We start from the raw sequence: 18,204 nt of genomic DNA on the forward strand, positions 1-18,204 counted from the left end.
GCATTTAATCATGGGGGCGTGGAGGGGCGAAGCCCTAAAAGGCAACTGATCATGGGGGCGAAGCCCTAGACGGCAATTAACCATGGGGACTTGGAGGGGCGAAGCCCTAAAAGGCAACTGATCATGGGGGCGAAGCCTTAGACGGCATTTAATCATGGGGGCGCGGAGGGGCGAAGCCCTAAAAGGCATTAACTAAGGGGGGCGAAGCCCTAAACGGCAATTAATCTTGGGGGCGCGGGGGGCGAAGCCCTAAAAGGCATTAACTAGGGGGGGCGAAGCCCTAGACGGCATTTAATCATGGGGGTGCGGAGGGGCGAAGCCCTAAAAGGCATTAACTAAGGGGGGCGAAGCCCGAAACGGCAATTAATCTTGGGGGCGCGGGGGGCGAAGCCCTAAAAGGCATTAACTAAGGGGGGCGAAGCCCTAAACGGCAATTAATCTTGGGGGCACGGGGGGCGAAGCCCTAAAAGGCATTAACTAGGGGGGGCGAAGCCCTAGACGGCATTTAATCATGGGGGTGTGGAGGGGCGAAGCCCTAAAAGGCATTAACTAAGGGGGGCGAAGCCCGAAACGGCAATTAATCTTGGGGGCGCGGGGGGCGAAGCCCTAAAAGGCATTAACTAAGGGGGGCGAAGCCCTAGACGGCTTTGAATCATGGGGGCGCGGAGGGGCGAAGCCCTAAAAGGCAACTGATCATGGGGGCGAAGCCCTAAACGGCAATTGCTCATGGGGCGTGGAGGGGCGAAGCCCTAGAAGGCAAAGGCTCAGGGGGGTGCCGAGGGCGAAGCCCTAGAAGGCAAAAAAAAAAATTTGATTTTTTTTTTTGATTTTTTTAAATTTTTTTTTTGATTTTTTTTTTTATTTTTTTTTTGATTTTTTTTTTTTTTTTTATTTTTTTTTTTATTTTTTTTTTTAATTTTTAAATTTTTTTTTTTTTTTTAATTAAATTAGCTAAGTCATGTTTAAGCGGTTTATATTATAAACACTGAGCGAAGCCGGGTAATACAGCTAGTGTTATATAAACAAGAAATTCTCTATGTAAAAAATAGTGTGTAGATATAATATTAGTGTTTTGTCTTTGCAAGGGTAACAAATCCTTTAAATGAGAAGGTCAACTTCAACAAATCGAAATCACATTAGATCTTTCGTCGGCTTTCATAATTTAGCGAACGACTTTTTCGATTTTCACTATTTCCCGGATTTTACTGTTTTTACCATTTTTTTCGCGGTGCACCTGTTAAGAACCCACTGCATCAGATAATGAGGCTAATATGATTGAATTTGTCAACTTGTTATAAACCGAAATAGACAAAGAAAACCAGAATATTAGTTATGAAAGAGATTACGAAGCAAATATGCTACCTTCCATTGAGAACTACCTTCCATGTTCTTTCCCTCATCTCATCGGAATAAAATGTATATCACATACTTTACAATTAGCAAATCAAAGATTCTATTAACGATTCCGATTTAAATACGAAGTGAATTTAAATACATATGTGAAGCTCGCGAGTTGGTTAAATAGTTAAGAATCCCTTCTCTTATTATGAAATTTAACGTAAATGATACTAAAAGACTGTATTATTAGATGGAATAGCATATTCGATATGTACTCTCTCCCAGAACATGGATTGAAATTAATATCATCGTTGAGACATTACGGCCATTAAAATAATCCACGATGAAATTGCAATGCGAAAAAAAGACGTTGGGTGATTTTTACGGGATTTGGATTCAATCAAAAATGAAACTACAAAACTCAAAAAAAATAGATATACCCATACCTGTAAAAATCAACTTCAAGAATAAAACAAACTACTAGATTCTCTCTAAACTAGGGTTGTTAGATTTCATGCAAGTCAAACCGGGACACCCTCCTCCCCAAAAAAAAAATCAGATCTTTGACTTTTCTTTAAATATATTTTCAATCGAAGTGATAATATTTAGAATATCTATAATCGATTTTTTTGCCTTCTATTTTTAATATATGTAAATGAAAAGTGCTACAATTACAAACCAAAGATAGACTTCACTGAGAGGATTAGTGAAAATAATCTAATAAGGTTTTTGGTGCTTTTTCTTCGGCTAAAAAAAAAGCTTTCAAAGCTTCGAATAGCTTTAGAGTGCGTTTTATTGCAGGTAATAGTGATAGCCACCTAGTTTTTGAATGTTAAAGAAGATTTTTATATTCAATATTAGCAAAATTACAGAAATCTTTTAGTCTTTCTTTTCCGACGGTGTCTATTCCGCGTCTGCGTGTGATGATTCATCACTGATGAATCGTTCTAAGTGTGAGAAAATTATCGATTCAATATAAATTGATTAATGCCTGATACACATTCTGTCTCCCTACTACACATAGTTCTCCATAAAGTATAAGACAGAGGCAAATACTTCATTGTTGAATATTGCTGCAGTGTTTACCAGACTGTCTGGTCCAGAAATCGACTTTTTGTATATAGCTTATGCTAATTCTGAGTTAAAAATTTCTGTGGGAATTTAAAGAGTAGTAAATTTGGGCGTCCCGAGAGGTTTGTTCAGGACACCGGGACTTAAAACTGGTGACAATCCCGATTAATCGGGAAGCCTGACAACCCTACTCTAAGCACTTTTGTTCTTAAAAGCAGGGCCCGATGAATAGTTGGTAAGCCTAGAGAAAGTCAATTAAGTATGAATAAAATAATGTATTTTGTCAGCATTTTAGTTTCATCAAAATCCACCCCCTATTTCGCAGTAAATCTGTGGCAAGCTGCACACGCTAGGAAATATTCTGCTTTGACATTTTAATTATCTAGTATATATAATCACAATAAGTAATAGTGAAAAGCCGTATAAAGAGAGGTATAGACGGTGTGGGTGTATTTACATTAACTTGCTAATATTAAAATACAAGAGAACGGAAAACCGGAACTGAATCGATATATTTACTTTATCTATGTACGTAGTAACAATAGATGAAGTTTTGTGATCATGCGAAAATTCGAACTCGAGATTTTGACTGATTCGAACTCAGAATCGATTACTGATCACGTTTTCGTGATCTAGAAAAAATGTGTGTGTGCCTGTGTATTTTAGAGATTTTTTGAACACCGTTAGTCCTATCGAACTGAAACTTAATATCAGTTACTGAATTTCTTATCGACACGACTTAATTTTTTTTCAAATTTTTAAGTTGACCGGAAATGGTACCTCCCCTTATAGGTGTCCTCTTTTTTTTAAGTTTTTGAATTCAATTATCTCCCAAACCGCTCACTGAATCGGATTAAATGTTTTTTACATGTAATAGAAATAATAATTTTTATAATCTTATATTTTTTAAATACTTTTATCTGAACCGGAAGTAGTACTTTTACCCTAGAGAATCGTGGTTTTTTATGTTTTTCTCAGAAACCTTTTGGTTTATTGAATTGAAATTTCATATCTAGAAATTTAAGCATAATACCAAGTTATGTATACAATTTGGTAAGCATCCTTCAACCGGAAGTGGTAGTTTACTTTTGTTCGATTTTTCTTCCACTATTTTTTTCGACCCCTTATACATGTGTGATCTTCACAAAAAAAATCAAGTATAATTCTTCTATCAATATGATGATAATAAAAAAAAAACACAAAATTTAATAAACCGGAAGTGGGATTTTTATTTCTTAGAAAGGTCAAAAATATTGTCGCCTGGATCCTGTCCACACCCCTGGACGTATTAAGCTGAAAATTTATATTTCTATTCTTTATGTACTAACTTAGAGCTGATAAGGTTTTGGTCTGAATTCGTAAACCGGAAGTAGTATTTTTTTTAAAAACAATATTTCATTATTTTATTTTGACCTTTTAAATTGTTTTTATTTTCTTGATATTTAATGAGTATAATACTGATAGTGATTTTAAGTAACAAAAAAAATTTGAACAAAATCTGACAACCGGAAGTAGAACTTTTGTCTTGTGCAAGTTTCCATACATTTGCGCTCAATTTGTATCGAAAATGCTGTCATAGTTATTAGTATTTCATAATTTGTCCGTACAAATATCTAATTTTGTTTTGTAACCTTCTTATATTCCTCAAATACATAGATAAAGTCGTGGGTTGGTCACACCCGAATTTTTTTTTTTATCGAACCGGAACGAAAAAACAACGGTTCGAGTCCCTGCTTGAGAAGATGAAAGCAAGAGAACTTAGAAAAGTCTTCTCTCTCAAGTATGTATGTATATACATAGATGGTGTTTTATAAAAAAAGTGAATTGATAACTATAGGAAAAATAAAACAAAATCAAATTTTAATTCCAATTTATTTTTCATTAAATAATTAAGTACTCGCCTAATAATTTTGACAAAAAATTTTAAACATATCAATATGATATTTTCAAAATAATTCCACACATCATAAATTTTACAAAAAAAACGTTAAAAAAATAATAAGAAATGAATGAAAATAAAATATTCAATGATTTTTTTTTTTTAATTTCAAGCGCCATCTTTTTTATATCAATTTAGCGCTCAGAAAGTGACATCTGTTGAACAAACGTTACAAGCAGATTCGTTCTAAATTAATTCAACAAATGAAAATATTAAAAAGCTGCAAATCCGAATGATTTTATAATATCTATTTATAATATGCTAACATTAAAATTAAAATTCAATTTTTTTCAACTACATATATAGATTTTCAATGAATAACTTAATCGACTGATTGATTGTAATACAAAATGGCACTATAAATAATATTTGTTTCGATACAATTTACATCACATATTCTAAAAGTAAAAAATAAAAATAAATTTACAAACAATTCATCACATATTCCAAAAATAATAACTTTTTCAAAAACATATTACAAGATTTTCAACATTTCAACGTTTCAATGTTTGAAACTCAATACTGAGCTTTTCATTTTGTGGAAAACAAATGCATTCACATGTTCTTAATATCATACTGAAGCGTATCTGATTAAAAATCATTAATCACAGTCAAATTTCACCGATCGATCGACGAATATTACTCCAGGAAAGCTTCTACGATGGCACGGATGCTCGCATAAGAGCCGGTGAAGAAGCCGACAACCCCTATAAGTAATATGAACCCATTCTTCAGTGCGATAAAGAACGGCACACGTCCCAGATCTCGATGCTTCGTCACCAGCTCGATTATAGGAGGAAACAGAAGTGCAAGAGCTGTGCTACTGATGGCACCGACAAGCGAAATGAACAGACCCAACTCCGGAATCGCTTCCGCTAAAGCAACTGCCAAGCAAAGAATAATTCTTTAAACAATTCCGTAATATTTATATCACCAGTATAGTAGAATGTGCCTCACAAGTCAGCAGAACCAATAAGCATCTTAAAATTAGCTCAGCAGCTACCGGAGATTTGAACGGGCCAAATTTTTCCTGAATCTGCGGCCAGATGATGTCCACTGGCACATAAAATTGGATCGGGAAGGAAAACATAATGGCGAATAACAATAGACCTTGCACTACCACACTCAAGCTGAAAAGTTATAATTGAGTTTTAGTATCTTGTCAATATTGAATTATGTGTATAAAAATGGTGGATTTTTTATTACTTACACATCATCTTTTGGAAGATTCAATGTCAAACTTCCGGCGACTTCTTCACCCCATTTCAAATAACCAATGAATCCGACTGATGTTATTAAACTAATAACGACAAACATTCCTGTATTCAATACACCGAGTGGTTTTTGGAAGTGTTTAGGTTCTCTCATTTCATTTTTCAATGGTAATACCTTAAATACAACATTGTTATTATACTAGTGTCGTGCACAATGAAATATCATCGCATGAGTGTTGGGATATTAAGTTATTAAATGAAAAAAAAATTAAAAGAAATGTGTAGGTCCTGTGTTCGATCGAATTTTTTTCAAATACCTTTTAAATATATTTAATTTAATGTTTATATTTGATTGTTTAATATGAAAAAAATTGGTAAACGCTACCTACCTATGTATGTACATATAAACAATATAAAACACTAATAGAAAAAATAAATACATTAATTAATTAATTAAATATTTTTTCAATAGATGGCGGTAAATGCTCAGAGACTTAACCTAGAGGAAACATTGGTAGCAAACAGTATATATAGAAGTTTTTTTCTTTTGTTTTTATATTTGTATGTTTTGTTGGCATTGTTTTAGCTGTGACCTACATATGGATGTCGAATCGAAATGACTATTATAGTAAGGCGAGCGAAATCATAGCGACCAGTGTTGTACCCGATGAAATATCATTGCATGGGTTATGGGATATTAAGTAATTAAATTTAAAAAAATTAAAAGAAATGTGTCGGTGCTGTGTTCGATCCGCACGCGATCGTATTTTTTTCAAATACCTTTTAAATATATTTAATTTAATGTTTAATATGAAAAAAAGGTAAAAACTATGTACCGACATATAAACAGTATAAAAAATAAATACATTAATTAATTAATTAGATAAATTTTCAACAGAGACTTAGCACCGTCTAATAACCTAGAGGAAACATTGGTAGCAAACAGTATATATAGGGGTTTTTTTTTTGTTATTATATTCGTGCGTTTTGTTGGCATTGTTTTAGCTGTGACGTACATATGTATATCGAATTGAAACGACTATTATACTACGGCGAGGCTTATCTCAGATACACAGACAGACGCACAAAATAGCGATATTATGGGTGACCGTAAAAAATTCGACAGTGAAAAAGTCGAAAATGTTCGTTTACCATGCATACATATGAAAAACGGTTAGTATATACATACACATATCAGTGGCGTGCGGTAAAACTCTCTCTCCCCCCGTCGTACATCCTGACTTTATTTGCGCGAGCAGGATACAACAGGAACAAGAGGAACAGGCTTTTCTTCCCGTATCCTGCGCGCGCACATTAAACAAGGCTGTATGACAAAAGGAGAGATAATTTCACCGCATGCCACTGATATATATTATATGGGTGCACCTCACGGGATCGAATTAGAAATGCACGAAAAACCAAATATCGGAAGGCAAAGATCGAAAATCGAAAGATCTTAAGTCGAAAGATAAAAAAAAGGTGCATGCTAAACGGTACATACTCACTTAATTTGTGCGAGTAGGATACAACAGGAACAAGAGGAACAGGCTTTTCCTCCCGTATTAATGTGCGCGCGCAGAATACGGGAGGAAAAGCCTGTTCCTCTTGTTCCTGTTGTATCCTGCTCGCGCAAATTAAGTGAGGATGTACGTGAGTATGTACCGTTTACCATGCACCCTTTTTTTTGATCTTTCGACTTAAGATCTTTCGATTTTCGATCTTTGCCTTCTGATATTTGGTTTTTCGTGCATTTATAATTCGATCCCGTGGGGTAGACCCCAGTAGCGGCTCGCGAAAATTCATAGTGGTGGGGCTGCAAAGATAAATCAGGCTGTAGTAGCTCGTTAACCAAACCGGTGATCGAATGAAAACAAAAATTGCATGCATATGTACTATACTGGGAGGGCTGCAGCCCGCAGCCTATGTAAACGACAAAAATAGCATGCATTTGTACTGTACTGGGGGGACTGCAGCCCCGCAGCCCATATGGACGAGCCGCCACTGGTAGACCCATATTATATATACACACTACCGTTTACCATGCACCCTTTTTTTATCTTTCGACTTAAGATCTTTCGATTTTCGATCTTTGCCTTCTGATATTTGTTTTTTCGACCTTTTACACTTTCGGTGCCGTGAGGTAGACCCCGATATTATATATGTATATGTATATACATATCATCATCATCATCATCATTTACAGCCACTCGCCATCCACTGCTGGATGAAGGCCTCTCCAACACGCTTCCACCCGTCTCTGTTTTGCGCAACACTCATCCATCTCACCCCGCACATTTTCCTAATTTCGTTCACCCATCTTCTCCTTGCGGTCTTCCTTTTACCCTTTTGCATTCTCTCGGGTACCATTCAAGCACTTATTTTGTCCACCTTTCGTCCATCCTCCTAGCTACGTGACCCGCCCATTACCATTTCAATCTCTTCAATATATGATTATATAAAGGACCACTCTGATAAAATCATAAGCATGTAGTGGATATTATTTTCAGTATAAATGTAATGATGTATATAATAATTTACCAATCCGATTCCTTCAAAGGCGTATATAGTTGTTCCAAAATACAATGGCAATCTGCTCCAGTCGGCTATGTAAGGCCTCTCACTTGGGTGTGGCAAATCAGTGCAAGCAAAATAGAGAGTTATAGCCAATCCGACTATCATCATCAAATTGGCTAGCATTGAGAACGGAGTTAAATATTTCAAATTCCGAATCATGCAGGACAAGAGTATCGGCAGCAGCACGATTACCATATGAAGGTGCAAATCAAAGATGACGTCATACCGATCCAGTATCTACATACATAAAAAACGAAATAAACATATTATTAGTTTCAATACACTTTACAAAACCATTTTAAGTTGGCCAACGACCAATTCCAATTTTATTCAATCAATCAAAGTACACTCGTCATCACAGATTGCTCCAATGCGACGAGTGTACTATACACATTAAGAAATTATATATATTTTCAATACATAATTCGAAACCATACATGAAATATACGGCCAAATATTTTTATTTTACATACATACTTGATTAATTAACAATTAATTTGGTATAGAATTAATCCATTGAGACATCTATGGATTTTAGATTTTGTGTACAATTATTACAATTTATACACATAATAAATACAGATGATTATTGAGACATTTATAGATTTAGATAAGTGCATATTTTTTACAATAATACATAAGATTTTTTGTGACAACAGGAAAGGATTTATTTGACAATTTGAGAAACCGTTTCAACCAATGATCAGATAAAATTGGCAAACTCTGATATAGAAACGATCGATTTGGAGTCACAAAACCCCCAAATCTAACCAGCAGTTTTGGCGGATCGAACCAGTGATCGCATGGTGCTAAACATATACGCTACCATTAAGCCAAACTGCTGGCTGTAGATGTAGATAAATTAACTGGTATGGCTCTAGCAGTTTGTCTACCAAGGAGCGGCTCGTCTTAAGGACAACCGGGGCAAATTTCTCCTAACCAAAAAAGAAAAGAAAATTTGTATATTGTCAAGAAGTGTTTATTTATCCCGTGATGAGTCCAGTCGTAATTCAGTTCGGTGCAGTCGTTTATCTGCCGTGGTCCCGTGGTAGCCAGCTTCGGTTCGCCTACTACTCTGAAACTTGCTAAAGGTACTGAGTGTAGAGTGTAGACAGTCAGAAGGTCGCTTTTATTTCCGTATACAGAAGAATACGCCAGCTCCGATCGTCTATATTTTATATACAATTTTGGACATTTCAACTATATTTTGCAAGATGTGCTTACATAATTGTCGATCACAATATGTCAATTCTTTCAATTTTATCATTAAATATTTTTTTATTAACGCCACGCTGAAAATTTCGCCAACATTTCCAACTAGAATTATTTAGAAATCCAATAGAAAGCAGGTATAAAAATTGTAGCTAATCCAAAAAAACCTTAGATCACTACCCTAGATACATACCGCGGAGAATTTCGAGTTTTGTAAAGGTGTGTTTAGACTTTCTAATATATCTTGCAACAATATAAAATAAACAAAAGAAGTCTATCAATGAATGTATTTTTCCAAAACTAGTTCCATCTTCTTCATTGTTATTAAAATGTAATGCTCACAGTCTAAATGCCAAGCCACGACCCATGTTCAATACATTTTTTTTTCAATGCTACCTTAAAAAAAGGCTTAGCGGGTATTATTCTTGTTTATTTTTTACATACTTAAAAAACAACGCCCATCGGCGTATTTCAGCCTGATGGATTTGTTGACATAACACCGATCGGCTTCGGTCAGCATTCAAAGGGCTAATTACATTTTAAGTCGATAATTTTCTAAATAAAGCATGTTCCTTGCGTAAATTGTCACTAAGAATATATAAAGTTCGATTTTTTGGAAAAAAAATGTAGTGAAGGGTGACTTTAGCTTCCTAGCGCCCCACTTGATTTTTAGGTCACGAGCCGCCCCTGCTACCAACCGATAATGATTTTGATCACAAGCAGTACCGTTTATAGGGGGGGCTGGGTCGGGCGGTGCCCGAGGGCGCCAAATAAGTTAGGGCGCTGCTCGATGCGCCAAAAGCGTCCTAAATTTTTACTCGGCAAATTCTATTCAAACAATCTACTGGAAAAAGCCGATATTATTAGAAATGAACTTATCAATTTAAAAGCCTTTCTTTCAAATAAAGTTCAAGGTACAATTAATCCACTAATTGTATTAAATTTTATAAAACAGCACAATTTACAAGAGTTATATCCAAACATTTGGTTTTCTATGCATTTACTGACACGGCCTGAAACTGTATCAAGGTCCCAAGGTCGGGAAAAAGAAGGATGGTAATCCAGTTTTTATAATTTTTTTCTAAGGGTGCTTAGAAAAAAAATGCCCGAGAGCGCCATTGGGTGTAAGGGCCGGGCCGCACCGTGCAACTTTGTCGGCCGACTAGTTGCGCGACACAAAAAAACGTATGGAAATGTGTGCGACAAACAAGTTGACAGGTGTAGCATGTCCCATCTACCTGCATGCATTGGTCTGTTCGCCCTCAACCAAGTCGGTCCCAAGTCGCACAGTGCGGCCCGACCCTATGGCCGGGACTGATCACAAGATAATACAATCGATCGGGTGATCCTGTTCGTAATGGTCACCGTTTTTCAAGAACTCAACATATGTATTATAAATAATGCTGTATAGTTTCGACTTATCGAACCTTTTGGAGATTCGTCGCTACGAATACGAAATACACACAGCAAAATCCGAGCTGGGTGATGCACAGGAAAATGTTCACAAGACGCCTCATGCAAGGAGCCATCTTCCTTAGCTTAACAGGTCCCGTTGAAAAGGATAATTCAACAGTTGTGGCGAAATCAGGTGCATGATCCAATTTTTGCTCGCGTTGAAGCCGCTCCGACTGTGACAGCTGAAATTCAAATAAAGGCGCAATCAAAAAATTCTGTCAACTCTAACAACTGTAGTTGCATTTGCATCGACATTTCATATATATTTGAATATATAAATTTACTGTCACATTCGCTATAGCATGCACATAAAATCATCAGCAAACCAAACTCGACACAGTGCAACGCAAGCCTAAATATTTCTTATTACAATTTCATGCTGATCAAGTACATAAAATATAATCGCATGGGTGTTGGAATATTAAGTTATTAAATAATAAAAAAAATTAAAATAAATGTATCCGTGCTGTGTTTGATCCACACGCGGTCGAATTTTTTTCAAATACCTTTTAAATATATTTAATTTAATGCTTATATTTGATTGTTTAATATGAAAAAAAAATGGTAAAAGCTGCCTACCTAACTACATATAAACAATATAAAACACCAATAGAAAAAATAGATACATTAATTAATTAATTAAATATATTTTTTCAATAGATGGCGGTAAATGCTCAGAGACTTAACCTAAAGGGAAACATTGGTAGCAAACAGTATATATAGAAGTTTTTTCTTTTGTTATTATATTTGTATGTTTTGTTGGCATTGTTTTAGCTGTGATGTACATATGTATGTATGTCGAATCGAAACGACTATTTTAGTACGGCGAGTGAAATCATGGCGACTAGTGTTGTACCCGATGAAATATCAACGCATGGGTTATGGCATAGTAAGTTATTAAATAAAAAAAAATTAAAAGAAATGGGTCGGTGGTGTGTTCGATCCGCACGCGGTCGTATTATTTTCAAATATAATTAATTTAATTTTTATATTTAATTGTTCAATATGAAAAATGGTAAAACTACCTACCTACCTACATACATATTTTATTTTATTTTTACATAGATATATACCAAGAAGGCTTGACAGGAAGACCCCAATGCGCCTTCCTGGACAATTAATTACAATCAATGCCGCATTTTATTATTACACAAATCACTCTATTTCCAGAAGCTGAAGAACACGAAATAACAATTAATTAATTCATTAATTACAGAATTAATCCATTGAGACATCTATAAATTTGAGATATTGTACATAATTTTTAGAAATTTGTACATACAATAAATACAGAAGATTTGTGACCGCAGGAAAGATGATTTTTTGCCAATTTTGAGGAACCGTTTCAACAATGATCAGATAAAATTGGCACACTCTGATAAGAAACGATCGATTTGGAGTCACAAATACCTCCAAATCTAACCAGCAGTATAGCGGATTGAACCCACTGATCACTTGATGCTAAACATATGTACATACATGCTACCATTAAGCCACACTGCTGGCTTAATGGTATATATATATATATATATATATATATATATATATATATATATATATATATATATATATATATATATATATATATATGCATGCGTTTTTGTGGCATTGCAACGCATGCCGGGTTCAGCTAGTTATATACATATATATAATAATAATATCCGCATGAGCTAAATCGCAGCAATGCATTATATGAGCAATAGATGTTTGTATAATAAAATACATATATTTACCAAAATATGCTGGCAGTGCACACTTATTACGCCCAGGAGTACGGTGACGATGGCTCCGAAGATAAGACCAGCATTCTTGAAGGCATCACCCATGGCATATATGCCGGAGCCGACGTTTCCTTTGAAGAGATGCATCACCGTCTCCGTGTATCTGAAGATGGAATTAGATGAACAGATTTATTATTAGTCGTTTGTTCTAATTGAATGGTATTATATAGTATGAATGTAGAGTGGTGTGATACGTATGTTGTAAACGGTTGGCAACGCAATGCATTTAAAAAGTATTACTGATCGTAGACTATCAATAAATACAAGACGAATTAATTCTTACATGTCTTTACATCATATTATATGTTTTTTATTTGATTTTTTGGTTATAGTTTCATGTTACTTACGATGTTGGATGCTCCACTGGTATGCCATGAGCTCCGGATGGTGCACTGTTCGACTTCTTTTCTTCCATTTGCAGAGATACGACGGTCTCTTTGGAGGCTGGCAAGCCGGCATCGCCATTGCTGTGTTAATATTGTAAAAATTAGTTGATGGTAACAAAATATGTCTATCCTAGAGTATAACGAGTGAAAATGAGAAACATTTTAATGCTCCCATTTTGTTTAAGAATTTGATGTATTTGAAAAAAATCATAGCTCAATATTTTTTTAAAGATGGAAAATAAACATTAATATCTATATAAATGGGTAAAATTAAATATGTTCTTCAATGACTTAATTTGGGTTTTTTTGATTTTAATAAAAAATTGTTTTTTTTTTCAATTAATAAATTACCTGGTTAAAATTTCCCTATTTACTTTCTAAATACATTTATATCTCAACCCCAAATGGGTACGATTATTAAATATATCAAAAAATTTGGTCATTTAGAGTTAAGATATAATTAAAAATTTTTACTGCTCATTTTAAATAAAATAAAAATAGAATATAAGACTTATACCAAAGAAAAAAACTTCAATGAAAAGTGAAAACCATTCTAAAGAGACATGATTTATAAAATATTCATAATAATATTGATAATCTATTTATAAATATTTATTCAGATCAATTTTGACTTTATGTATGTATGTACAGTTATACCAAATATATATAAATGTAGCACACATTCAACAGTACATATTACAAAAGTGATCCAATTTGACGTATGTAAGTCGGATCTCCTTATATGGGGCTTTGTTCTGAATGTTGTCTTTTGTAATAAATTTTGCACAACACATATTTGCATAAAACACATATTATTATTACATTATACTAAAGATCCGTATACTTTCTTTTATCGATTGGACGATGGCTTATAAGGAAAGTGTTACTCAATAATTATTACACGACATAAATACTCCCACAACAATTTAAAGGTCGTGTCAATGTTTAAAAATACATTTTTTTAATAAAAAGGCATACTTACTGCTAATTACATCATAGAGTACCTGTATGTTCAAATTTGATTTGATTACAATACTTAGTAAATAATAAAGAAATATACATGTGTAGTTTAAATTTGTGTTTTATTGAATTGATATGTACAAAAATTAGGTGTAATTATTATATAATATAATTAGATATGTTCAAAATAATCTGTAAAGTGGTCTTAAGAATCTGTTCAACTCTCTGTTGACTTGTCGAATGACTTTCCTCGGGTTGTAGTCATTGAATCCGAAGAGACCTAACGGTCTGAAGGCACCTGAAGAAGTTGGTCGTCCGCCGAAGAGATTGGCAAAACCTGGAAACATTGTCTCCAATATACCTCCGTGTCCACCCCCCTGTCCATGTCCATGTCCACCTTGACTATGTCCGTGGCCTTGTCCATGTCCAGAGTTGTGAAAACAGTCGTCTAATAGGCGATTGTCATCGACTGCTACGTAATCAAAGTCGTTGTAAGTGGAATAAGGATCTGGATATGGCAAAGGATAGGTTTTATCCTCTCCAATTGGTAAAACTTTGTCAGTAGGACATAAACGTTGTTGATGTTGACCATGTCTCCTCTTCGACTGGTCTGATGAATCTTCATCGGCAGCTGAAGTCAACAGTGCCATCGTAGAAAAGCAACCCAAAACAATGAAAATCTGTCCAAGAAGAATTCAATACATATAAATTAAAAGCAAATTCAAAATGGGTATTAAATGAGTATCACATGTATATTTCATTTTGATTATAAATGTAAAAGTGTGGTTTTTATTAGAACACAATTTCAAAAATGTTTTAGCCTGCAAATATTATCTATGTACAAATTATATTAATCAGTGGTTTAGGAGCCTATTCGAGACAGAAAAAAACAGTGAGAACTCTGCTTTTAAATTATACATTTGTATATTATATATGTATTATATAAGTTGTATATTATATATGTAGGTATATATATCCCAGAATCAATCAAAGTGAGAAAGATGTTTGTAATATAGGTTTTTCATTCCAAATTGACCCTTTTTAATTTCAAATTGACCCTTGTTCATTTCAAATTAAACCTTTTTCATTTCAAATTGACTCTTTTTCAGTTCAAATTGACTCTTTTTCATTTAAAATTGACATTGAAAAGGAGTCAATTTAAAATGAAAAAGGTTTAATTTGAAATGAAAAAGGGTCAATTTGAAATTAAAAAGAATCAATTTGAAATAAAAAAGGGTAGATTATATATTATATATAAGGGTAGATTATATAAGGGTATATTAATACCTGTATTAAAGTTGAAATATCTGTAAATAAATTATTTAAATGATATGTTTATAATTATTTACATATAGCATATGTGTAAAATTGAAAGTTTGTCTAAATTTTTATATACATACATATGTATGTATGTATATACATACATAGTTTCTTTAGCAGGAAGATGGAGAATATCATTATGTAAATTTCAATAATGTTATACCGTATTAAATACAATGCGTAAAAAATTCATCAAGTTTTTTTAATATTACTTGGGAGTCTACAATATGACACTTCATTGAAAGACTAATGTTCCCGGAGAGCCAAACATGCAAAAACTTTTCAACTTTTTAATATCCTAAGTATGTACTATGTGTTAAGACACCGTACTAACACGCTTGTGAAGAGTCTCGGTGATTGCAACAAAACGTCTATACCCTTCAGGTATAAACACAGGTTGCCTAAACGCAATCTGCTTTAGATCGTCGACTTTAGAGAGTATTTAATTAATATTATGTATTAGATGTATTATGAGCATATATATAAGAATTGTAAATAGGTTTTTGAGATTTTTTTCCTATTATGGTGTACATTAATATTGGAATAATATAATACTATGATTACTAGCAAAATTAAATTGAAATTGTAAAATAGAAAATGATCAGTAGATCAGTAGCTATTAAAATAGATATAAGATGTATTGTGAACATATGTAATTTAGTAATAATAAAGAGCATTTAAAAAGTAAAGATAATTTCTTTACTCTGTGGTTTATTGACTATTGTTAACCCTTAGAAGTTTATGTATTGTATATACAGTGTCGCCCAAACAAAATTATTCGATATTTGCCGATACCTACATATGTAAATACATATAATACAACGATGGTATCATTTGTTACATGTAATTATGTATATAAAAAAGTACTGAAATAAAATGTTGTATAAAAATGAGAAAATAATTCTGGCAAACAATTCCTAAAAAAATATGTACATATGTTATGTGACTCATTCTATTATTGCTTTAACTTTTTTTATGAATTTTATAAATAAAGATGTATTCATTTCTGTATAGTTAATTACTTTGTTTCTTTTCTGTTGTATTATTGACCATTGTGGCGCATTAGGAATTCCTATAATGCCACAATGGATAAATAAATATAAAAAATATTTTTTATTAAAAATTTGTTTTTGATGAAAGTTGTGCATATTTCAAAAATTTACTATTGGAATAAATTTTTCATTTTATTTCGACTCATTTGAACAATATAAATTCAAATTTATTTAAACAAAAGTATTTATTTATGTTTTTTTTAAATAAGATGATATTAAAAAAAATATCAAACAATACATAAGATATGATACAAATTTCAGTACTCATAATTCAATAAAAGGAATAAAATTAGTATATATATATGTATGTATCTTCAAACTTACCTTCATCGTATACATATGTATATGTATATATGTATATTGTATTCGTTTGTCTTCAACGAAGGTGTCTTTCCCGATGTAAGTCCAGAATCACACTGATGATGAGAGACGATCGGATCGATCATTTCGACCTGGAGAAAGTCGGCACCTATCATGTGGGAAACGTCATTGCACAACTGTAATCATTATTGGAACACCGCGAAAAAATCGGCGATGTGGAAATTGTGCGTGGGCAATTCGCGAAAAGTCGAAATTTGAACGCAGGTCTTCCAAATTGCTTCCTTAAAGTCTACGACCACAACAACTCCAAAATTGGATAAATTTCAAATCAACGGTCGATTCTTAATGACAAAATAAATGCTGAAAAAAATTTAGCTTGAAAATTCTTTAAAATTTTAAAAAGTAAAAAGCGTATAAAAATATTGAAAAATGTTTAAAAAAGCTGATTTTTGATAAAAATATTGATCTCATTTTGATCGAAAATCAGCTCTTTCAGATTAGCAAATATTTTTTTAGGTAAAAAGACCGCAAAATTAAATGAAAAAAAAACAATTCTGGTTCCACCAACTTGCAATATCTCAACACTCGTTTTCCCAACTCTTTCACTATATTTCGTAATACAAGAAATACTTATTTTACGAGATAAACATTAACTTTTAAAAAATATATATTATAAAGGTGTTTTAATAGCTTAAAAATTAATGATAGATCAGAATATGCCTTGTATATTAAATATATTACTTATGTACATGTTTACAAAAAAAAACATTTTTGTATACAACTAGCTGTTTTACACGGCTTCGTTCGGTATTTGTAATATAAACAGCTTAAACACGGCGAATCTAATAGTAAATATTCATTTGTTTTTTTATTAAATTTATTTGACTTGAAAAAAATATATATCGGATCGTCGTCATAGAAACTTTGTTTTCTTTTTTTCGAAGTTTCCAACCAAAAAATACTTACATACATACAAAGTCTCTTTCGAAATTATATATTTGATACACAAACTCCTGTTTAAGCAGACGAAATGTTGAAAAAACGAATCTCGGAAACGGAGCGCACCGAATGTTATACACCGGCAATTATTTATAATAACTGAATTAATTACATTGATAATAGCTTGTATCAAATCATCAGTATGTTTTTTGTAATGTTACCTTATACCGGGTTGATACGTTACGAATGCACTCGGTCGTTACTCGTACATTATTTGGACGTTGCCACGTTACAAGTAACGTCTGCTTTAGGTCATCGATTTTAGAGAGTCTTTAATTAATATTATGTATTAGATGTATTATGAGCATTTATAAGAATTGTAAATCGGTTTTTAATTTTTTTTCCTATTATGCTGTACATTAACATTAGAATAATATAATACTATGATTACTAACAAAATTAAATTAAAACTGTAAAATAGAAAATGATCAGTAGATCAATAGCTATTAAAATAGATATAATACGTATTGTGAACATAATTTAGTAATAATAAAAAGCATTTAAAAATCAAAGTAACGTCTGAGTGACCAAATTAGCCGACAGTCCGAGTGCACTCGTATCATGTCAACCCGGTATTACATG

The 18,204-nt window shown here is 33.1% G+C and overlaps 1 protein-coding gene across 1 annotated transcript in view; it reads right to left on the minus strand.

Moving 5' to 3' along the window:
* Positions 1–4,264: 4,264 nt before the first annotated feature.
* LOC143922738 (proton-coupled amino acid transporter-like protein acs) overlaps positions 4,265–18,204 on the minus strand; it is a 33,305-nt gene continuing 19,365 nt past the window's right edge. The window contains exons 3-9 of the mRNA XM_077446074.1: positions 12,932–13,051; positions 12,537–12,687; positions 10,776–10,985; positions 8,101–8,373; positions 5,559–5,737; positions 5,306–5,478; positions 4,265–5,232 (exon numbers count right to left, since the gene is read on the minus strand). Coding sequence (XP_077302200.1) covers positions 4,988–5,232; positions 5,306–5,478; positions 5,559–5,737; positions 8,101–8,373; positions 10,776–10,985; positions 12,537–12,687; positions 12,932–13,051 — 1,351 coding nt within the window. The 3' untranslated portion in view covers positions 4,265–4,987. The remainder of the gene's footprint in view (positions 5,233–5,305; positions 5,479–5,558; positions 5,738–8,100; positions 8,374–10,775; positions 10,986–12,536; positions 12,688–12,931; positions 13,052–18,204) is intronic.

This window comes from Arctopsyche grandis, chromosome 2, assembly GCF_051622035.1.
Source record: "Arctopsyche grandis isolate Sample6627 chromosome 2, ASM5162203v2, whole genome shotgun sequence".
In the NCBI taxonomy this organism is placed as follows: domain Eukaryota; kingdom Metazoa; phylum Arthropoda; class Insecta; order Trichoptera; family Hydropsychidae; genus Arctopsyche; species Arctopsyche grandis.